Source organism: Anguilla rostrata, chromosome 6, assembly GCF_018555375.3.
Source record: "Anguilla rostrata isolate EN2019 chromosome 6, ASM1855537v3, whole genome shotgun sequence".
NCBI lineage: Eukaryota > Metazoa > Chordata > Actinopteri > Anguilliformes > Anguillidae > Anguilla > Anguilla rostrata.
The window spans coordinates 56,228,513-56,252,867 of record NC_057938.1 but is presented as its reverse complement, the minus strand read 5'-3'; the positions used below and the strand labels follow the sequence as shown (position 1 = coordinate 56,252,867).

Here is a 24,355-nt window from a genome sequence, read left to right as displayed (position 1 = left end):
TGGGTATGGATGAGGTAAACACTAACTCTGGGGTTCAGGTGGGTATGGATGAGGTAAACGCTAACTCTGGGGTTCAGGTGGGTATGGATGAGGTAAACACTAACTCTGGGGTTCAGGTGGGTATGGATGAGGTAAACGCTAACTCTGGGGTTCAGGTGGGTATGGATGAGGTAAACGCTAACTCTGAGGGGTACTGCACTGAGAGTTAAAAACAGCCGCCCAGATCTCCAGCTCAGAACAGCATTAACATTCCCAGCAGCTCTCTTGCGATGGCGGTGTTCTGCAGAGATCCAGCCGCCCGGTCTGGTGCTTTAACAGTCTATGAGTGACCATTAGGAGGGCCAGTGGGCCCGGTGCTTTAACAGTCTATGAGTGACCATTAGGAGAGCCAGTGGGCTGTGCAGTCGGACGGTCTGTTGTCGTTTTTTTAAAGTGGTAAAGTGGGTAATAGAGGGAACGGGACAGCTAGACTGAGGGCACAAAGTTGTGAAACACCAGGAGCCAATGAGCCAAAAGCACTTCTAAACGCGTGTAAGCGAAGCTCCGTCTCTGAGTGAATAACCCCCCTCCCCCCCCGGCTGTGATTCCGGCTGCCATGGCCACAGAGAGCCCAGCCTTTGTGTTCTGTGAACCGCCCCACGAGAGAGAGGGAGGAGAGAGCGAGAGGGAGAGAAAGGGAAAAGGGAGAGGGAGTGAGAGAGAAAGAGGAGAAAGAGGAGAAAGAGAGAGAGAGAAAGGGAAAGAAGGAGAGGGAGAGTAAGAGCGTGAGAGTGAGAGAGAGTGAGGGGGGGGCGTAGCTGTTTATCTTGCTCTGAGTGGCAGAGGAGGATGATTGGAGAGAGCCGAAGAGGGGGTCGTGGGGTCGAAGGTCAGATTATTTTGAGGAAGGAGAGGGTGGGGGTGCCGGGGGAGCGTGTAATGGTTTCTCTTAGGAAACTGCAATCGCTGTAATTTACGGGCTGCTAAGGGCAAACGCTAATTAACCCGGCCGGCCGGGAGGCGCTCACAGAGGCACTCTGTTTCCCGCTCGCTGCTCACAGGCCGGGGAGCCCATCAATCACGCCCGGGCCCCCGCGGGACACGCCCACCGGGGCGGACCTGTCATACACGCGGGCCCTCAGAGAGCAGCCCACGCGCTGCATACCGCCCGGGCTGATCCGCCGGGTCTCATGCCTCACACACGACCCTCCCACAGCCCTGCGCAGAGCAGCCCGCCTGCTGACGCTGCGAAAGAGCAGCCTGGGGCTGCCGGGGAGCTTAGATGGCCTAAACCACGCTGCTGCAGCTAGAGAGCGTATAACACCCCTGCCGGCAGCCTTCCAGAGGACGTTTCACACCCTGCTCAGGCCGGGGAGCTATAACACCCCTGCGGCAGCCTCAGGGCGAGTAACACACTGGCCTCAGAGAGCAACCACACCCTGCTGCAGGGTTCGCGGGTCTCATCTTCCACACCCTGGGAGCAGCTCGAGAGCGTGATAACAACCCTGCTGCACTTCAGAGAGCGTATAACACACCCTGCTGCAGCTTCAGAGAGCGTATAACACACCCTGCTGCAGCTTCAGAGAGCATACAACACACCCTGCTGCAGCTTCAGAGAGCGTATAACACACCCTGCTGCAGCTTCAGAGAGCGTATAACACACCCTGCTGCAGCTTCAGAGAGCGTATAACACACCCTGCTGCAGCTTCAGAGAGCGTATAACACACCCTGCTGCAGCTTCAGAGCGTATAACACACCCTGCTGCAGCTTCAGAGAGCGTATAACACACCCTGCTGCAGCTTCAGAGCTTCCATTACACACTACTACAGCTTCAGAACTTCCATTACACACTACTGCAGCTTCAGAGAGCTTCCATTACACCCTACTACAGCTTCAGAGCTTCCATTACACCCTACTACAGCTTCAGAGAGCTTCTAACACACCCTACTGCAACTTTAGGAGAGAATCTCAGACATACATCAGAAGAGTTTCCACCTGAGGGCTCATCCATGGCGTAGAAACAGGTGGCGGCAAATTGAAGTTAAATCATTGAGCTGAAGCTGCTCTGGTTGCTCTGCCCTCACAGACACACACTGATAATTTCTAAAAAGCATCAGCACAGAGTCCTCCAGCAGCGATAAGGCTGATCTGATGATTGGCCCTTTATAAGCGTGTAATGGAGGCTGTAGGCGAACAGGTCTCTCTGTAATGGCAGACGGAGGCGAGCAGGTCTGGCAGAACACTATCTGTAATCGGAAAGAGACCAAATGTTCCTTCAAATTTGTCGCTGACCGGCAAGAGCTCGACGCACAAAAACACACACACACACAGCGCGCACAAACACCCCAAGAACACACACACACAGCGCGCACAATCACACCAAAAACACACACACAGCGCACACAAACACCCCAAAAACACATACAGACCAGACTGACAACAAATGCACACACCAAAGTGGCACCAGAAAACACACACAGAGAGCCTGATACGCAGGAGCGCACTTCTGCTCGATCAAAGCAAAGAGCACCGAGCAAATTTACACAGATATTTAGCTTTTTGTGTTTGCTCGCTTCTCACTCAACAATTCCCGCTCGTGTCATCTGAGGGAAGAACAGCCCTCGCTGAAAATCACGGATGATCGCAGACAGACAGAAGAGCACAGTCACAACCCCCCACCCCCACCCCCCACCCCGTCACAGTCACGCACGGAGAACCACACAGAAGGAAGGCGACTGATGTTGCACTTTTAACAAAAGCAAAACCGAAATTATTCTCTTGACACGGGCTCTGAGTTCTCTTTGCATTTATTCAGCAGGCAGTTAGGCCAGACGGTGTGGCTGTTATACTGTTACTGCCAATTCAACAATACTTAAAATTCAGCACCCTTCTCGCTCACGATTCCAACACTTATTTTAGGCATTCGTGGGACCATTCATAATATGCAACAAAGTCAATTAATGTATAAGGCAATGAATCAGTAACAAACTTAATTAAGAAGCTAATTAATCAGATGAGACTGACTGCTGTACCACATTATAAATATAGCCATAATTAAGGTTGGCCATGGACCAATGACATATTTTAACAAGATTAACTGAGATCATTTAGAGAAATGTATTTTCTCAGATTTAGTAATAGTAATTAGATTGATGATATTTTTTTCCTGTTTCCTCTGCAAAATGTACAGATTATGAACACAAACACACTTTGCTGAACCTTTGCAGATTATGAATACAAACACACACTACTGCACCTTTACAGATTATAAACACAAACACGCTGTACTGCACCTTAGGAGTTTTCGTGTTTTTCCCATTTCTGGTGTCCTTGATGTGGGCGATGTCCAGAAGATCAGTCTCCTATAATAAACAGAGAGATTATTAATATTAATGCAAGCTCAGACAGAGAGATTATGAATATTGATGCAAGCTCAGCTGATATGGATGTGAGCAACTTCATTCACTCCTCAGAGAATGGCTGGCATTAAAAGCGTGCTCTTCATAAGAAATATCAGACGTGTAAGGTTCTCATCCTTATAATGCACCAGTGATACAGCTTATAAACTCAACACAATATACAACTACGACACAAACTGAAGACCCACATCTGCAGATTGCATCTTGGCTCCCTTCCAGTGGCCATCCTATAGCACTCCCCAGTTTTGTACTAATTTATCATAGGTTATGGTATTTCATGGGTTTGAGTTATATTTTTATGATTTTATGTTTCTGTTTTCAGACTTGTAATAGATGTAGTCTGTGTGGGAATGGGAACGAGTTAACCAAGTCAGCCACTGCTGCTCATACTAATCTCACATATTGTAAGATTCCAGAGGCAGTGTAATATAAAGTAATGTACTACAGAGTGCTCTATAGGAAAGGGAGTAAAACAAGTTTCTGTCACAGGGAGGATCAACGCCGTGTCTGTGATCTACAGAACCACCAATAAAAAAATAAATCAAAATAAGAAATGAAATAAGAGAAGCTTCTCGAGACAATATTACACCCCGAACAATCGTTTATCCCTGGAATCGGCTAAAACCAGCGAGCCGTTCAATCAGGCCGAGACCTCCCCTGACTAATCAGGTCCCCTCGCAACAACCAAGTGGCTTTTGCCCTTCAGACAAAGGAGCGAACGTAACGAGAGCAGCGCTCGCTGCAGCATCACGGCATTAATCCTGTTTTTACGTGATTGAATAGAGCTGTCTCCTCAGACGGCTTTGCGGTTTTGACGGAATCCAGGGGCTGTTGTAAATGACGGTTTCTCCAGCGCGAGTCTCGCGCCCGATACAGTAACGTAATATGCGCGTGTAGGGCTACAGCGCTCGGGCGCAGGGCTCGCGCTGAAAGCACTGTATTTATTACGGCTATTTTTAGCGCGGCGTGTAAACTCCGCAGAGCACGTCTGCTCCGCGTGGAACGCTGTGCAGTGTCTCCACGCTCAACAACCGGTCACCTCGCCTTCAAACACTCACCTTTAAATTTACGCGACAACTTAAAACAAAATACATTAGTCAGGTGTCCTTGGAAAATCTCCAAAGTTATGGTTTCCTCCCGGCACCTCCAGCAGTAGATTCCCCGCGGAACGCGGGGGAAGGATGGCTTTCCTCCGCGCTAGTTGCCCATGATAACACTTAGGGCTCCAAGCACATTCCGGGAGGCTTCGCGTAAACACTCGCAACGCGTGCGTGCGCCCAGCTTCCTGGAGCGCCTTTTGAGCGCCATATTTCAGTCAGACAGAGCTTTTTCAGGTGTGCCATGACAACACTATTCCATTCTATTATTCCAGTTTACAAACGAAAAAATTCTACAAATCTGGAATTTAAACGCTTGGAGTATTTGGAACATTTTTTAAATGTTAGTGTATCACCCACACAGTAAAATGTCCAGCGCTGATTAAACTCTTGTAGTGTTAGGGTTCAACAGATAATATTTGGTCCCACTAACGTTATCTGTTAAGAGTTGAATTAACACTGTTAAAGCTGAATCAACATGGACATTTCACTGTGCATGATGTTCTTCCATCAACAAAGTATTACCAACAGGGGATGCTACCAATCACTCTGTATGCACCAAGCATAAAAACAGTTTCCTGTGACTGTAAGAAATCATTTTGGCTGGGATGAGCTGCGGTGGGATAATGGATGGGGGGGGGGGGGTGGACGGGGGGGGGTCTGAAAGCATGGTAATGAGAGCTGCGCATCGCAGAGCGCAGTGAGATGTGGGCCAAGCTTATAATGATTTAAGGAGCGCGGTAGCTGGGCGGCTCTCTCCGCGGCCCCTCTGAGCCTGAGAGTGGGCAGGCCCAGCCGTGAGAGCCGCTAGGATCCATAATTGATAGAAGCGAGAGCAGAGCTGGGCGCTGGGGATGCGGTAATGCGCTCGTACCGGGAGCTGAGCGCCAAGCGCATCCTACACCCCCGCCTGCAAGACAGACACACCTACACCCCCGCCTGCAAGACAGACACACCTACACCCCCGCCTGCAAGACAGGCACACCTACACCCCCGCCTGCAAGACAGACACACCTACACCCCCGCCTGCAAGACAGACACACCTACACCCCCGCCTGCAAGACAGACACACCTACACCCCCGCCTGCAAGACAGACACACCTACACCCCCGCCTGCAAGACAGACACACCTACACCCCGCCTGCAAGACAGACTACCTACACCCCCCTGCAAGACAGACACCCCTACACCCCGCCTGCAAGACAGACACACCTACACCCCCGCCTGCAAGACAGACACACCTACACCCCCGCCTGCAAGACAGACACACCTACACCCCCGCCTGCAAGACAGACACACCTACACCAGCCGTCAGACAGACAGACCTACACCCCCGCCTGCAAGACAGACAGATCTACACCCCGCCTGCAAGACAGACAGATCTACACCCCCGCCTGCAAGACAGACACACCTACACCCCCGCCTGCAAGACAGACACACCTACACCCCCGCCTGCAAGACAGACACACCTACACCCCCGCCTGCAAGACAGACACACCTACACCCCCGCCTGCAAGACAGACACACCTACACCAGCCTGTCAGACAGACAGACAGACCTACAGCTGCCTGTCAGACAGACAGACTTACAGCTGCCAGTCAGACAGACAGACTTACAGCAGCCTGTCAGACAGACAGACCTACAGCAGCCTGACAGACATACAGACCTACAGCAGCCAGACAGACAGACAGGCATACAGCAGCCTGTCAGACAGACAGGCATACAGCAGCCTTCCCAGGTAGGAAAAGTTGTACCATTGAGAAAGGTGCTGATCTAAATGGATTCTATGCTTTTAAAAAAAGCAAAGTTGTGTAAGTCGCACTGGATACGAGCATCTGCTAAATGCCCGTGATTTCATTATCGCTCATTCACACAGAAATAAAGTGCCTGGTGCTTTTTTCTGTCTATTGGTATTTAACACAAGCAGCCATTTGTATTGGCGCGAAGTGTAACACAATCCAGAATAACTCTTGTGCGATGCAGGCCGTTCTCAGAGAACTGCAGAAGGGAGACCCAGGACACGGAACCAGGAAACAGGATCTGAGCATCTCCAGCTGCCCGTTTATGACATTTATGGTGAACACGGGGTCGTACTCTGCCCCAGCAGAGAACAGATGGACATGTTTCAGGGTTATGAAAGGCCTGCGTTCACAGATGTGTCAGAACCAGCAGCCGCCTCACAGTGGTGCTTTGTTGGTGGCACCCTGGGGTTCAAAGGTTAACTTTATTTAGCCCTACTGTACTATAAAAGCCTTTGAAATGCCTTTAAAGTGCATACACACCACTGAGATCAGTGGAACTGCACAGGAAAGACTGCTTCACTACACACGTGCTTAAACAAACCCTTACCGCCCTCCACAGCTACAGGAAAGACTGCGACCATTCCAGCTCTTAAACCACCTTTACTGCATCAAATGTGCCAAACTGTGCTTAGTGCATCAAAAGTGCCAAACTGTGCTTAGTGCATCAAATGTGCCAAACTGTGCTAACTGCAGGAAACGTGGCAGACTGTGCTAACTGCAGGAAACGTGGCAGACTGTGCTTGACTGAGGCCGCTGAGCACTGAAAGCAGCAGGAGAGCACGTGATGGGTTCGAGAAGGACATGCCTCCGCCCGTCCTCTGCGTCCGACACCGTGCCCTCGTCCACTCTGCTCTGCGAGGCCTTCATTATTCCCGTCCGCTCCGCTCACAATCGCCGTGACGACGGCGGAGGCGCTGCCCGCGGGGCCAGACCCAGACAAACAGAGGCGGCGTGGCCGTGACGACGGTGTGGCCGTGACGACGGTGTGGCCGTGACGACGGTGTGGCCGTGACGACGGCGTGGCCGTGGGATCGGGCGATAAAGGCCAATCAGCACGGCGCACACGGGGCGGCCTCCGCACCGCGCGCTCAGACTGCACCGCCGTCCCGCCGCTCCTGCTCACAGCGGCTTTCCCCCGCCCCTGTGCAGCCCGACGCCGCCGCACACCCTCAGCACACCCTCACCGCACCCTCAGCGCTCCCTTACCGCACCCGCACTGCTCCCTCACCGCACCCGCACCGCTCAGGGGCTCCAGAGGCTGAGGGGCCGGGCCCAAACCCCCCAGAGAGGAGGATTAGGGTCCCAGGACAACGCTGTGAAATGAAGGAGCTCACGCAGGGGATTCAGCCAGCGCCTGCCTCCATGAATATGTTAATAACATTTCATCGCTCACTGGAGGACGAATTCGCTTCGCGTCTCGACACATCTGACCTTCCCCAAATCTCCGTCCCGTCTGTCGCCCTTCTCAGAGTTCTCCGGCAAATCTGCCCCCCCCCCCTCGCCCGCCCCCCCATCCCCCGACATTTCATCAACATTACTGCCCCTTAAATAGATCGCGGACATTTTGCTATTTTCAACCTGGACGTGTAAATGAGAACACATTTCTCAGAGTCATTCTTTACACACAGATGGTTTACTTTAGGACAAGCGTGGCATGGATGAGAAAAATGCATGGCGTGATTTCTGAAGTATTTCATGTTTGGAGCGTTAGAGTACTCCAGTGTCTCTGTGCCCCAGGTCACCCTCTCAGCGCAGACAGCCCCAGCGCTCTGCAGCGCCCCCAGCACACTGCTCCTCTCACAGCCCATCCCCAGGGCCTCCCAGGCCCAACCACCTCCCCGCAAATCACACAGATGATGATACGCAGCTGCAGCTGCTTTTATCTGCTCTGTTTCCGCTCTGCAGCATGGCCTCCGGTCAGCAAGACATCCCTGGGCTGGGCTGGGCTAGGCTGGGCTGGGCCTGGCTGGACTAGACTAGAGTAGAGTAGACTGGACTGGACTGGACTGGACTGGACTGGACTGGGCTGGGCTGGGCTGAACTGTTTGTGCTGTTGTCCTCCATTAGCTAAGAATACACCGGTCCCTCCTGCCCCCCCCCCCATCTCGCCCCCCGCCCCCGCCCTCCTCCAAATAAACCGAACGTGTGACGCTGTGGCTGAGCACACGGCGGTAATCCCGCCGGTCTGCGCGCGGGTGCGCGGCGCCGCGGGCTAGCGGGCTAGCGGGCGGAGCAGCTGGACAGACCTCCAGCGACGCGGACGCCCCGTTCTCTCCTCTCAGTCTGGCAGCACAGAGGGAGGACACAGCCAGACCCAGCGCTCCTGACAGACCAAGCCACAGCCGGTTCACTGCAGGCCCTCTGTGGGCTGACCAGAGGCCCTTAAATGGCAGCGAGCTGAACTGAGTCACTCAGGTCCACGCTCAGTACGAGCCACAGGCTGCAGTCATGTGACCCAGCAGCTACCAACGAAGCAGAGAACAGCTCACTGCCCCTCTGCTTCTTCACCTGTGATGTAATACACATGAAATGAGACCTTAACGCGTAATACAGCTCAGTTATACTGCTTCATTGGGCATGCAAAATAATAGCAAACAGTAGCCTGGATTCAATCAACATTTGCCCGTAAATATGGCTGCATATGAAATGCACTGCGACGGGACGGGGGGCACAAAGAGCACTGTGTCCCGTGAGGAGGGGGGCGGAGCAACAGCAGGTGAGCCTCCATCTCTCCTCTCATCCCCTCTTTCCTGTCAGAGGAAGAGTGGAGCAGATTCAGCACTCAGATCAAGCCCCCCTTCCATGGCAGGACAGTGGAGAGGCACTTCTCATTTCGCGAGGCAGACAGGTTTACTGCGTGTGCTCTGGGAATCCCCCGCAGGGCGGGCGGGGGGGGGGGGGGGGGGGGTTAAAAGGAACTTTTATTACCCTCTCTAGAAAAACTGAGAGTGAGGAGGGGGGGTGGGGGTATACACACACACACATACACACACACACGCATACACACATACACACATAACCCATACACACGCATACACACACCCATACACACACACACACACACACACACACTCTCTCACACACACACACACACACACACACAGAAGCACTGGTTCGCATTGATGTAGTTCCATACAAAGGGCTCTGTCATTAGTTGGCAGGAGGCTAATCCTGTCGGCGATGGCTTGGGACAACTGCAGCCCAACATGTCACAACAGCGGCTAAACGCCTCAGCGACAGCCCCTCAGCACAGCCCCGCAGCACAGCCCCTCAGCGCAGCCCCTCAGCACAGCCCCGCAGCGCAGCCCCTCAGCACAGCCCCTCAGCACGCAGCCCTCAGCACAGCCCCTCAGCGCAGCCCCGCAGCGCAGCCCCTCAGCACAGCCCCTCAGCAGCACAGCCCTCAGCACAGCCCCTCAGCCAGCCCCGCAGCGCAGCCCTCAGCCAGCCCTCAGCCAGCCCTCAGCGCAGCCCTCAGCACAGCCCCTCAGCACAGCCCCTCAGCGCAGCCCCTCAGCGCAGCCCCTCAGCACAGCCCCTCAGCACAGCCCCTCAGCACAGCCCCTCAGCACAGCCCCTCAGCACAGCCCCTCAGCACAGCCCCTCAGCACAGCCCCTCAGCACAGCCCCTCAGCACAGCCCCTCAGCACAGCCCCTCAGCACAGCCCCTCAGCACAGCCCCGCAGCACAGCACCTCAGCACAGGCCCTCAGCACAGCCCTCAGCAGCGCCAGCCCTCGCACAGCCACATGCCCCTCAGCGCAGCCCCTCAGCACAGCCCTCAGCCACCTCAGCACAGCACCCTCAGCACAGCCCCTCCAGCCAGCAGCAGCGCGCTCAGCCTCACCAGCCCCGCAGCCTCAGCGCAGCCTCAGCACAGCCCCTCAGCACAGCCCCGCGCAGCCACAGCCAGCCCCTCAGCGCAGCCCCCAGCTGCACAGCCCCTCAGCACAGCCCACTCGCAGCAGCAGCCCTCAGCAAGCCTCAGCACAGCCCTCAGCCACAGCCCCCTCAGCCTCAGCACAGCCCCTCAGCACAGCCCCGCAGCACAGCCCCTCAGCACAGCTCAGGGAAAGCGCTTCAGAATGCAGCAGACAAGCCGCCTTCGTTACATTAACCTGCCCTAAAGCTGAGACACCATCCAGAGAGATTTACACAGCTGAGTGTGCGTACTGTACACCCTAACACAGCGCACAGTTCACATTTCAGCAGTTAAGTGTAAGGGGTTGAGTGTAAAGGTTAAGTGTATGGGGTTGAGTGTAAATAGTTAAGTGCAGGGGATGAATGTAATGACTAAGTACAGGGGATGGGTCTAATGGTTGGCAGGAAGGGTTGAGTGTAAAGGTTAAGTGTTGGGGTTGAGTGTAATGACTGCAAATAGCTAATTTATGCAAATGACATAAGCCTATCCATTTGAAAGAAGAAATAAATTAATACCATGAAGGGTAAATTTACCATGAAATCCTGCTTTCCTGTCAACCTGTGGAAAACATCACGCTGCTTAATAATCTAGCAGAGGCTTTTAAAGTGACAGAAGTAAAGCAGGATTTATAAATGTGTTTAAAATAACGGAATCTCTCCTAACCCCCCTAAAGAGGGATGCAGGCGATGGTGTCCCCGTCCCGTGGGGCCGGGGGCCTCCCTCTGATCTCCGGGCGCAGGGCTCCGTTTGATGAGAAACCTCGTCGAATCCTCAAAGGAGCGCCGGCGTTTTGAAATGCCACAGACGGGGAGCTTTGAGCTCGCCCACAGCCCACAGCCCACAGCCCACAGCCCACAGCCCACAGACCACAGCACACAGCCCACAGACCACAGACCACAGCACACAGCCCACAGCCCACAGCCCACAGCCCACAGACCACAGCCCACAGCACACAGCCCACAGCCCACAGCCCACAGACCACAGCCCACAGCACACAGCACACAGACCACAGCCCACAGCACACAGCCCACAGCCCACAGCCCACAGCCCACAGCACACAGCCCACAGCCCACAGCCCACAGACCACAGCCCACAGACCACAGACCACAGACCACAGCACACAGCACACAGCCCACAGCACACAGCCCACAGCACACAGCCCACAGCACACAGCCCACAGCACACAGCACACAGCCCACAGCCCACAGCACACAGCCCACAGCACACAGCCCACACCCACAGCCCACAGCACACAGCCCACAGCACACAGCCCACAGCACACAGCACACAGCCCACAGCCCACAGCACACAGCCCACAGCACACAGCACACAGCCCACAGCCCACAGCACACAGCCCACAGCACACAGCCCACAGCCCACAGCCCACAGCACACAGCACACAGCACACAGCCCACAGCACACAGCCCACAGCACACAGCCCACAGCCCACAGCACACAGCACACAGCACAGCGCTGCTGCTACAATCTGAGCACAGCGCTGCTGCTACAATCTGAGCACAGCGCTGCTGCTACAATCTGAGCACAGCGCTGCTGCTACAATCTGAGCACAGCGCTGCTGCTACAATCCGAGTCCTGCCTTTCGCTTTGCAAAACTACGCGAGATGAAACAGCCAAGCAGCCCCCATTCCTGCACTCTTAAGTGAGAAAGTAGAGAGCAGACGGAGGACGGGGGGGGGGGAACTAAAGTTTAAGAGCGTGCGTTTTACTTTCTCTCTCTTTAACTCCCAGGAATGCTGAACAGACCCACTGTGGTAGATGTAAAACTACCAGGTTTCTTAAACCTCCACCAGGCACGTCAGACACATTTTAAGGAGAGCTTGGCAGAGTGAGGGTTCACAGACAGTTTAATGGGAAGAGTTATCATGTGCTGTCAATAACTGACTCGCATCAGCCAATCAGAAGACTGCTCTGTGACACAGAGCTCTTATACTCCTCTTGGCCACAGCTATCCAACCCTGCTCCTGGAGATCTATGGTCCTGTAGGTTTTCATTTCAACTCTAATTTGGCACACCTGACTCTGCTAAACAGCATCTCAATGAGATCTCTAGCTGTTGAATAAGGTGTGCTTTGTTAGGGTTGGAGTGAAAACCTGCAGGACGGTAGATCTCTGGGAACAGGGTTGGGGAGGCCTGCTCTAGCTGTTGAGTGACCCTAACGCCACGCACAAAGGATTTCCAGAGATGCCTTTGTGTAAACGCTCAGTTTTGCAGCATAAACAGGAGAAAGATCATAAATATGTAAAGAGAATGGTGTGTTTACTTCTATCCGACAGCAACTGACTTCATGAGCCTTTATATGTAAACACACCTCTTAAAATATTTATTCAGTATTGCTTTAATTTTTCCAGCGCATCAACAGAGCGTAATACTTAAAAGAGTGGTATCTGAATATGTATAAAAAATAACTATCGCAAAGTATTAATAAAAGCGTCCTGTCACTCGGGTTTATGACGTTAAGTACCCCGCAGCATGCGTTAGGGTCAGGGTTAGGGTTAGGGTTTGGTGCTCATGGTTGTCCTGGCCGTGTTAAGTTCCTCATTCAAAGATGAGCTGGGTCTGCATTTCGGTCGGAGAAAATGTGGGCAGAGATGTAGACCTGGGCCTGCGATCATGTTCGGGTGCAAAGGACACGCATAAAACACCAGCTTCCTGCTTCATGAGCAAGAATGGATCCATCCTGCATTTATTTTTAAAGAATTTAACCCAGTTCTCCGTGTACCAGGTGTAAGAATGCAGATCAGAATTCAGGCCAGTTCTGTGTACCAGGTGTAAGAATGCAGATCAGAATTCAGGCCAGTTCTGTGTACCAGGTGTAAGAATGCAGATCAGAATTCAGGCCAGTTCTGTGTACCAGGTGTAAGAATGCAGATCAGAATTCAGGCCAGTTCTGTGTACCAGGTGTAAGAATGCAGATCAGAATTCAGGCCAGTTCTGTGTACCAGGCGTAAGAATGCAGATCAGAATTCAGGCCAGTTCTGTGTACCAGGTGTAAGAATGCAGATCAGAATTCAGGCCAGTTCTGTGTACCAGGTGTAAGAATGCAGATCAGAATTCAGGCCAGTTCTGTGTACCAGGTGTAAGAATGCAGATCAGAATTCAGGCCAGTTCTGTGTACCAGGTGTAAGAATGCAGATCAGAATTCAGGCCAGTTCTGTGTACCAGGTGTATGAATCGTACCAGGTCTGATATCACCGCTTCCTTCAGCTTCCCTACGAGCGGAAGTTCAAACTCAAAACATCTCTTTGTTTCTGCAGCCAGGAGTGCTGCAGGCCAGCGTGCGACACGTGGCAGAGAGAGAGAGAGAGAGAAGGGTCTGCGTTCGCTCACACGCTCAGGCCAGGAGCATTAATAACCGCCGGGGAGTCTGGGTAACGCTGGCCAGGGAGTCGGCGGCAGGAAGTGGAGCCTCACGCTCAGAGGCGCGGATGTCGGGTTTCCGTGCCGACGCTGCAGCTCCTCCCCTCCATCGAGGCCAGGTTTATAAATGCAGCGCTGGAACACCGCGGGCATTAACACCGCACATTAACGTCTCCCTCCTGGCCTGCGCTGCACGCTGCTGTCCTCGCTCTGTAATGTGCAACACGTCTTTGCCAAAGTCCGGATGATATTAATAAGAAATGAGCGCATAAATAACCACAGGAGCAGAGGGGAGGAAACACATCCCTATTGTAAGGTGAATAGAACACAACATATAAGAATTATTCACGCTAAAATGGAAGAAGAGATTTTTTGGCTATATTTCTTCTCATAATTCTTCCAGAAGGCATGTTTCTCTCCTGTCTGCTATAATACAGAAAACACATTGCACTCTGGGAAAATGAGGCAGTGGAGAAAATATAATAGACCACCGACCCTCCATCCATCAATCCATTATCTCTACCCGCTCATCCTGGGCAGGGCCACGGGGACCACCGTCCCCCTTCTGTGTGAAATGCAGCACAATATCGATGCACTATAAATCACTTGAGCAAGCGGTTAAATTTTTCTTCCATTTATTCTCAAAAACATTTCCCTTAACTAATTTAAAGGGCCACCAACTCTGCGAGCTAGCTGGCTGGCTATTTCCTTTACTAGCATGTTATGGAATCGATAGGCGATAAACCTTAACTTAAATAAGGTAACTCAATATTTCTGACATGAAGTGTTAATGTTGAACCTATGAATATTCCAAAAATCAATTCTTCATTTCATTAAAAAATTCATTTAATTAAAACTAGAAACCGACTCTCTCAGGAACTGCGATGCAGGCTTTGGCTGGGATTCAGAAGGCTTCTCCACAGTCATTAAAAAGAGCAGTCTGTCACTGGCGTGATAAGAGCCAACGCTCAGATCTCTCTGGACGGGAGAGCGACGGCTTGCGTTTGGTAACACAGCTGAAAGTTTGGCGGCTTGCGTTTGGTAACGCAGCTGAAAGTTTGGCGGCTTGCGTTTGGTAACGCAGCTGAAAGTTCGGCAGATTGCGTTTGGTAACACAGCTGAAAGTTTGGCGGATTGTGTTTGGTAACGCAGCTGAAAGTTCGACGGCTTGCGTTTGGTAACGCAGCTGAAAGTTTGGCGGACTGCGTTTGGTAACGCAGCTGAAAGTTCGACGGCTTGCGTTTGGTAACGCAGCTGAAAGTTCGGCGGATTGCGTTTGGTAACGCAGCTGAAAGTTCGGCGGATTGTGTTAGGTAATGCAGCTGAAAGTTTGGCGGATTGCGTTTGGTAACGCAGCTGAAAGTTCGGCGGATTGCGATTGGTAACGCAGCTGAAAGTTCGGCGGATTGCGTTTGGTAACGCAGCTGAAAGTTCGGCGGATTGTGAAACGCATTTCTCCTCTTCACTCCGCGGGTCAGCATTCTGGCTGCTGTGTGTGTGTGTGTGTGTGTGTGTGTGTGTGTGTGTGTGTGTGTGTGTGTGTGTGAGTGAGTGTGTGAGTGTGTGTGTGTGTGTGTGAGTGAGTGTGTGTGTGTGTGTGTGTGTGTGTGTGTTGTGTGTGTGTGTCTGTGTGTGTGTGTGTGTGGTGTGTGGTGTGTGTGATGTGTGTGTGTAGTGTGTGTGGTGATGAGTGTGTGTGTGTGTGTGTGTGTGTGTGTGGTGAGTGTGTGTGTGTGTGTGTGTGGTGTGTGTGTGTGGTGGTGTGTGTGTGTGTATGTGTGTGTGTGTGTGTGTGTGTGTGTGTGAGTGATGTGTGTGTGTGTGTGTGAGGTGTGTGTGTGTGTGTGAGTGTGTGTGTGTGTGTGAGTGTGTGTGTGTGTGGTGGTGATGTGTGTGTGTGTGTGTGTGTGGTGTGTGTGTGTTGTGTGGTGTGTTGTGTGGTGTGTGGGTGTGGGGGGTCGCGCTGAAGGCTGGCTGGCTGTGGGGGGGGGGGGGGGCATTCATTTTCAACTTCAGCTGTGTGATAAATGTGCGGAGACAGGCACTCCGATCGCACGGCGTTTTAAAGGTTTCATGAAACCGTTTTAAAGCAATTTTACTGTCATTTAAAAAACATTCCAAATCCACTCTGAAGACATTTCACAGTAATCCTCAAATACCTTCGAAATCTTTTCGGGAACTTAACTGACCTTCCAAAAAAAAAACTAAAAAACACAAAACAGAAGTGAGACTTTGTGCTGGTCACAGATAGATACACAGGAGAGTGGCTCGGTTCCAGAAAGGACACAGTGCACCTGCTGACTCAGATGAGCCGCACACAGGGAGCCGCACACAGGGAGCCACACACAGGGAGCCACACACAGGGAGCCACACACAGGAGCCACACACAGGGAGCCGCACACAGGGAGCCGCACACAGGGAGCCACACGGGGAGCTCCAGGCTGCGTGGGCACTGAGCCAGGGGGACATCAGTATGCCGGGCACTCCGTGGTTACGGGTGAAATATTAAGACAGCAGAGGATGATCTGGGAACATAATGATGCTGACGTGCGGGGTGTGCGGGTTCAAACCCGGCGAGCTGTGCAGAATGTTGATGCGGAGGCTGCGTTCCAGTCCAGCAGGGAGCGTGAGGGCATAGGAGGGCGCCCGTGTGCGGGTGGGCACGACGGGCGGGTACGGGATACGGACCGCGCCAGTGCTGACTGTGCCCGACAGCCCCGCGGGTCAGCGCATGACTGGCCGCAGCAAAACCCAGGGTGGGCGGGGCTCTGCTAGATGGGACATCCGCACCTGTTCATGAACCAGCGCCCCCTGCTGGTAAGCTTCTACCTGCATAAGCTACACATGAAGTCTGCTCCTCCGACTTTGGAGGATCAAAGAGATTGCGTGGAGGAGAACCTGTCAGGTGTATGCTTTCTCCTCAACTGACAGTGGTGGCTGCAGTGATACACACACACTGCCAAGTGTTTACACTCAGAGTACGCAGACTCAACACTCTGAGTGTTGATTGTGACAGTGTGCAGGTCTAACACTCAGAGTGTTGATTGTGACAGTGTGCAGGTCTAACACTCAGAGTGTTGACTGTGACAGTGTGCAGGTCTAACACTCAGAGTGTTGATTGTGACAGTGTGCAGGTCTAACACTCAGTGTTGATTGTGACAGTGTGCAGGTCTAACACTCAAAGTGTTGATTGTGACAGTGTGCAGGTCTAACAATCAGAGTGTTGATTGTGACAGTGTGCAGGTCTAACACTCAGAGTGTTGATTGTGACAGTGTGCAGGTCTAACACTCAGTGTTGATTGTGACAGTGTGCAGGTCTAACACTCAGTGTTGATTGTGACAGTGTGCAGGTCTAACACTCAGAGTGTTGATTGTGACAGTGTGCAGGTCTAACACTCAGAGTGTTGATTGTGACAGTGTGCAGGTCTAACACTCAGAGTGTTGATTGTGACAGTGTGCAGGTCTAACACTCAGAGTGTTGATTGTGACAGTGTGCAGGTCTAACACTCAGAGCAGCACAGGGCTGTACAGACGTGCCATGACAGGGAATGCTTAGATTTCTTTGCAGATGTTTCCCGCAGGAAGGAAAATCCAAATAAAACGTCAGGAAGGCGAGAGAAGAAAGTTCAAAATCAACAAACTTTCTCCTTCAGTTTCCATCTGAGCAGCGTCTGCGTTCAGCTGAACAGACCGTGTGTGTGTGTGTGTGTGTGTGCGTGTGTGTGAGTGTGTGTGTGAGACAGTGTGTGTGAGAGAGTGTGTGTGTGTGTGTGTGTGTGTGAGAGAGTGTGTGTGTGTGTGTGCTGCTGCTGCAGTAAGTCAGGTGCTTCACCTGCACTGCTTCAGTATGAACCTCCAGGTGTACAAACGTCAGGAAAGAATGCAGCCTGTGCAAGTTCCCCTGAATCAGAGTTCCAGCTAATCACTGCAATGAGCAGCAGACTCAGATCACAACACGCTAGAGGAGGGGAAGAAAAACAGCCACACCCCAAACCAGAAGCACAACCACAGTAATCTAACACACACGCACGTGTGCATCCGCATACACACACGCACACGCGCGCACACCCCACACACAGTGTACACACACACACACACACACACATAAACAATCTCTATGCACAGCTTTGTCCTGGAGAGTAAATACTGATGGATCACTTTATTTACTTTTACACTGAGGGGACGTAAGAGCTATTGGCCATACTAAATAAACAAGGAAGTTGATAATTGACTACATACCAGCGCTTGGCGTGCAGGCACAGAGGTTACAGAGGTCAGTACACCCACTACAGGGAATGAGCACACACCTGTGAATTATACACACCTGTGAAAGACTACACATCTGTGAAAGATTACACACCTGTGAAAGAGTGTGCAACTGTGAAAGAGTACACCATCGCGTAGCTGAGCCCTCACAGATCCTGTCGCCGCTGCACACACAAACCCTAACCCGAACCCTAACCCTAACGGTAACCCTTCAATTCCCAGCCGCACCCAGCACAGTAGCTTTGAGGAACTAACAGGCTTTTTTTTTGTTCACTCTGTCATTGCGCTGCATGTTCGTGTTCAGCGGGAGGGATCAGGGCTGCCGTTATATATCGGGTTCCCGTCAGGCCGGTAGAGCCGGTTCTGTGGTCACACGGTTACGGGCGGATTTAGGATCGGCGGTATGCAAACGCGGCGCCCCGGGGACAAACCGGAGGGAAGGACCGCGGCGCGGTGAAATAAACCTCAGCCACAAATCGCACCGAGCGCGTCTCTGCCCAAACTCCCCCCCCCCGTACTGTCAACACCCCGTTACTTAGCAACCTGGCAGCTCCTTCGGGCGTCCTCTGCACGCTCTCTCAGACACCCCCCCCCCCCTCTCCCCCACAGTACTGAAGCGCTCTTCAGCAACAGTCTGAGGGGCGCCGGTCTTGTACGGAGAAACGGCGAAGCCGGCCAATCACACGCAGGCACAGTTACCGCCAGCGCCGCGCGCACCGCCTGTCTGTAACCCAGCGCTAATTGCTGAAGCCAATCACACGAGTGCGACCGCGACGATAACTAAATGCGCTAATTAGCCAAGACGATCGCACGAGAGCGGTAGCGACTGCAACCCAATCTGCCAATTAGCGGAGCCAGACGTGTGAGCGCGTGCCAAATTTGGACAGGAAAACACAGCGGTGCTGTCGTGTCTGTAGCGAGACGCGCTAAATTAGCAGAACCAGCCGTATGATGGCGGTTGTGTCCGCGGCACAGCCAGGCTAACCGAGCAGCCGGGCTGACCGAGCAGCCGGGCTAACCGAGCAACCAGGCTAACCGAGCAGCCGGGCTAACCGCACAGCCAGGCTAACCGAGCAGCCAGGCTGACCGAGCAGCCGGGCTGACCGAGCAGCCAGGCTAACCGAGCAGCCGGGCTAACCGAGCAGCCAGGCTAACAGAGCATCCGGGCTAACCGAGCAGCCGGGCTAACCGAGCAGCCGGGCTAATCGAGCAGCCAGACTGACCGAGCAGCCGGGCTAATCGAGCAGCCGGGCTAATCGAGCAGCCAGACTGACCAAGCAGCCAGGCTAACCGAGCAGCCAGGCTAATCGAGCAGCCAGACTGACCAAGCAGCCAGGCTAACCGAGCAGCCAGGCTGACCGAGCAGCCAGGCTAACCGAGCAGCCAGGCTAATCGAGCAGCTTCCGTCGCCATGTTCCTGTTCTGCCCTCCGCTTAACGGACTGAAAGACTGAGAACCGGCAGCGGCGGCCCACAATGCCTTGCTGGAGGTCATGTGCTCGTCTTACAGCAGGAAGCCACAACGAGCCGGAATGCACATAAACTGGGAATTACCAAACTGGGAGGACACAGGGATAATATTTGGGGGGGGTGGGTACACAAGCATGTAGTACTTTGTGACACGAAACTGTTACAATCCACCAGCAAAGCACGTTGGCTTGCAGGGACTATGGAACAGGACTCCAGGTCCAGCGGTAAGAACACAACGCAGGCCTGCCTGTGTGTTCAGAGACACACACTTCCTCAGTGCGGGCGGGCGCGCGCGGTGGCGCTGAACACACAGTGCGGGGGCCGAGCAGAGCGCCCGTCCCAGAGCACGAGCCTGCTGCTGCGCTCTCAGAAGAGCCGCTGGGCTACAGTAAGGACAGTTACACACCTTCCATGCAAATGCTCAGCCAACCCAAAGCCAGATAATCACCCTGCGCATTTGAATGTAGCCAAATCACATCTGGCTTTCCAGGACGGTGTGAACGTGCCGCACAATCACTGGGACTCAGGTCAGCTCTGGGCTGGAGCAGACTTTACACACTACTGTCTGCATACACTGCAGCACACACAGAGACATTAAAAATAATAAATAAATACATCCACAGCCGTTAAGGACAGGTTGGGCGGCTCGTATAACTTTCTTTTGAGTCATTCATCGTTTCATCATAAAACAAACAAAAACATCAAAGGCTTGCCAAGAGCAATGAGGCATGACACCCATGTGGATGAAAAAGAGACCTCCTTCTCTCCCTCCCACTCTCCCTCCTCCCTCCTCCCTCTCTCTTTCTCACCCTCCCTCTCTCCCTCCCTCCCTCTCCTCCCTCTCCTCTCCCTCTCTGTCTGTTTTGGGTGCCCAGTGCTCTGCAGAGACAGGGCTAATCTGCCTTTTTTAGTGTGAACAGCCAGAATGTCGGACATCAAAGTTTCATCGCTGCGGCTTGTGGAGGGGAAGCTGCCCTCATAAATCTCTCAGGGACACCCCCGTGCCCCCCCCCGCGCTGCCCAGAGAGCGGTGTGCACAAACGCTCCTTATTTAGGACGTCCCACTGCCGACCACCAGGAAGCAGGGGTTCCATCTAAATATAACCCGGCTATTCCACGGCACTGCTCTGCATGTAGGGGCATGCTTCTCCGCCATTATCAACACTTGTTTATTTTCCTTAATGCGCTAACGCAGAGTTCTCTGAAGTGAGTCTCCCTGAGTCACACAGCCTGCTAGGCCCTCAGCTGGCCCTCAGCTGGCCCTTCACCACCGCCTGCGTATGAAAGACACACCAGGGGGTCCAGCTAATGTAGCTGAGGTAGCACACAGACCAGGGCTGTCTGTCCCTACTGCTGACGCGCTCCAGTCCAGGTTTCTGTTCCAGCTCCAGTTCCGCTCCAGTCCAGGTTTCTGTTCCAGCTCCAGTCCCGCTCCAGTCCAGCTCCAGTCCAGGTTACTGTTCCAGCTTCAGTCCCGCTCCAGTCCAGCTCCAGTTCAGAACCAGTCGGGCTCCAGTCCGGCTCCAGTCCAGCCCCAGTTTGGCTCCAGTCCAGGTTTCTGTTCCAGCCCAGCAAACCGCTTCCGTACAGCAGGGAATCTCAAACTCATTAATCGATTTCTTGGTAAGTTACTGTTGTTGAAAACAACTGCTTAAGTTCTTTCAGAATGTTTTCCTTAAACTTAATTGCACGCAGGATTGGCTCATTGATTTTAGTGACCACACAGTGTCAACACATTTAGCAGTTTGGATCTCGCTGACTTCAGCGAGTCAGTATATTATTACAACTACTTTTAAAATGCAAGCTCTTTCTACTGGAATAATGTGCCACATCGCAGAAAGTGAAAACTTTAGTCGATGAAAAGTGAAAGGTTTTGGGACCTGAAACCAGATCCTGTCCTTCACACACAGTTACTTCAGCCTTAATGATTCAAACGAGAATCAATCCTTCAACAGGCAATCAAAGACTTTTAAGGTGTCTAACTGAGAACAATTCACAACTCATGACAAGTCAGAGGTCGTTATTGTGGTACAATGGGCACAGGGGACCCCCCAGAACTTTGAGAGAGTCCCCCCCCCCCCCGGTGTGATACCAAAGCAAGCAGAACACTGTGCTGGTCTGTCTTCATGACAGGATGACAGAGACAGAGGGGGGGAGAGGAGAGAGAGAGAGAGAGAGAGAGGGAGAGGGGAAGAGAGAGAGCAAGAGAGAGAGAGAGAGAGGGAGAGAGAGAGAGAGAGAGAGAGAGAGTGAGAGTGAGAGCGGGAGAGAGAGAGAGAGAGAGAGAGAGAGAGAGCGGGAGAGCGGGGGCGAGACGCGGCAGATTCCAGCAGATGGGTGGGATCGCGGCAGTGTTCCGTGGAGCCTGATTGGGGGGTTCAGTGTGCCGTTAAGAGAGCTTTTAATTACCGGAGCCTCCGTTTCATTGGGCTTCACGGTCTCATGACCCACAGCGCTCAGCTGCTCAGGAACCGATCCGCTTCCCACAACACCTTGCTTCCGCCCCGAAAACCTGCCTTCGTACGATTGGCTGAGCCCACTCCTTTCTCCGTGCCCACAAGTGTACAAAGAAGAGTAACCGGCTATGTCCCATCACAGCTGTGTGTCTCTTCAGGTATTTCCACAGATTAGTATTACGTAAGGAGACAGAGCCGCTCACACACAGTAATGCCACCTCGTTAAGGGAAACGCTGCGGTGTGCTGTGACGAGCACGACGTCATCATTCCACAGCTGTGCGCGGTCAGCACGCAAAGTGCCTTAAACGTTCATGAATGACGTTTAACTTCACAAAGCTGCAGCGATTAAAACACAAAGAAAAGACGATGTTTCAGAACGGAGACTTCGCACAGGGCCGTTAAACGATTCATGATTAATCCGGTTTTCTTTGTTATTTACCGTAAAGCGAATGAAGTACACGCCCAAACCTCTAAAAAGTCTGTCCAAACCGCTGCAGAATAATGCTGTGATGTGGAAAAATGGCTGAGTTTATATGACGCTCTGAAATGACTCTGTTCAGAAATATGAAATCCTGTTTATCTCCAAACTCAGAGAGACTCTGGCCAAGCCAACAGTTCATGAACTGAATTTTTTCACTCAAGGTTTTTGAGTCAGGATCCTGCTGAGCACAAGTAGCCCACAAAAGGAGTAGGCTTCAGAAACATAAACGGAGTAAATGGATTTATAAGGAGATAAATGTAAATGCATTATATGGCCTGCAGAAGGCTGTTTGCTATTCAAATAAAAATAATCATCATCATCATCGCCATCATCATAAGCTATTCTAATGGTTACAGCAGTAATAACAGTGGTGTATACTGCAGTTATTGTAATGAAGAAGAGACACAGCCAAGGGGGGTGTGGGGTGGGGCTTTTTCAGACCAGTGCAGATATGCAGAACACAAGCAGGAGCTGACTGAGAGGCACACACACCTGCAGCCCTGCTGGAGGAGGGGTCAGACACACACCTGCAGCCCTGCTGGAGGAGGGGTCAGACACACACACCTGCAGCCCTGCTGGAGGAGGGGTCGGGCACACACACCTGCAGCCCTGCTGGAGGAGGGGTCAGACACACACACCTGCAGCCCCGCTGGAGGAGGGGTCGGGCACACACACCTGCAGCCCTGCTGGAGGAGGGGTCAGACACACACACCTGCAGCCCCGCTGGAGGAGGGGTCAGACACACACACCTGCAGCCCTGCTGGAGGAGGGGTCAGACACACACACCTGCAGCCCTGCTGGAGGAGGGGTCAGACACACACACCTGCAGCCCTGCTGGAGGAGGGGTCAGACACACACACCTGCAGCCCTGCTGGAGGAGGGGTCGGGCAGACACACCTGCAGCCCTGCTGGAGGAGGGGTCAGACACACACACCTGCAGCCCCGCTGGAGGAGGGTCAGACACACACACCTGCAGCCCTGCTGGAGGAGGGGTCAGACACACACACCTGCAGCCCTGCTGGAGGAGGGGTCAGACACACACACCTGCAGCCCCGCTGGAGGAGGGGTCGGGCACACACACCTGCAGCCCTGCTGGAGGAGGGGTCAGACACACACCTGCAGCCCGCTGGAGGAGGGGTCAGACACACACCTGCAGCCCCGCTGGAGGAGGGGTCAGACACACACACCTGCAGCCCTGCTGGAGGAGGGGTCAGACACACACACCTGCAGCCCTGCTGGAGGAGGGGTCAGACACACACACCTGCAGCCCTGCTGGAGGAGGGTCAGACACAACACCTGCAGCCCTGCTGGAGGAGGGGTCGGGCAGACACACCTGCAGCCCTGCTGGAGGAGGGGTCAGACACACACACCTGCAGCCCTGCTGGAGGAGGGGTCAGACACACACACCTGCAGCCCCGCTGGAGGAGGGGTCAGACACACACACCTGCAGCCCTGCTGGAGGAGGGGTCAGACACACACACCTGCAGCCCCGCTGGAGGAGGGGTCAGACACACACACCTGCAGCCCCGCTGGAGGAGGGGTCAGACACACACACCTGCAGCCCTGCTGGAGGAGGGGTCAGACACACACACCTGCAGCCCTGCTGGAGGAGGGGTCAGACACACACACCTGCAGCCCTGCTGGAGGAGGGGTCAGACACACACACCTGCAGCCCTGCTGGAGGAGGGGTCGGGCAGACTGGGGAAGCAGGCGGTAGGCTGGTGGCTGGAGGGGTGAGGGTTGGGGGGTGGGGTGGGTGTAATGCTACCTGTGCTGTCATCCTGAAAGTAAAGGGGGGGGGGGGTGTGCTGTCATCCTGAGAGTAAAGGGGGGGTGTCGGAGGTGTGGCCCAGTGGGTAAGGAACTGCGCTTGTAACCGAAAGGTCGTAGGTTCGAATCCCGGGTAAGGACACTGCCGTTGTACCCTTGAGCAAGGTACTTAACCTGCATTGCTTCAGTATATATCCAGCTGTATAAATGGATACAATGTAAAGTGCTAAGTAAAAGTTGTGTAAGTCGCTCTGGATAAGAGCGTCTGCTAAATGCCTATAATGTAATGTAATGTAATGTAATGTGTGCTGTCATC

At 53.2% G+C, this 24,355-nt stretch overlaps 1 protein-coding gene across 3 annotated transcripts in view; it reads right to left on the bottom strand.

Annotated features, from left to right (window-relative positions):
* The window catches only part of LOC135257721 (1-phosphatidylinositol 4,5-bisphosphate phosphodiesterase beta-1-like), a 118,245-nt gene that overhangs the window by 76,920 nt on the left and 16,970 nt on the right, over positions 1–24,355 (bottom strand). For all 3 annotated transcript variants that reach the window (XR_010330712.1, XM_064340773.1, XM_064340774.1), the window contains exon 3: positions 3,273–3,341. Coding sequence is in view for 2 of the 3 variants with exons in the window: in XM_064340773.1 (XP_064196843.1) it covers positions 3,273–3,341 (69 nt within the window). In the remaining variant the exon portion in view is untranslated. The remainder of the gene's footprint in view (positions 1–3,272; positions 3,342–24,355) is intronic.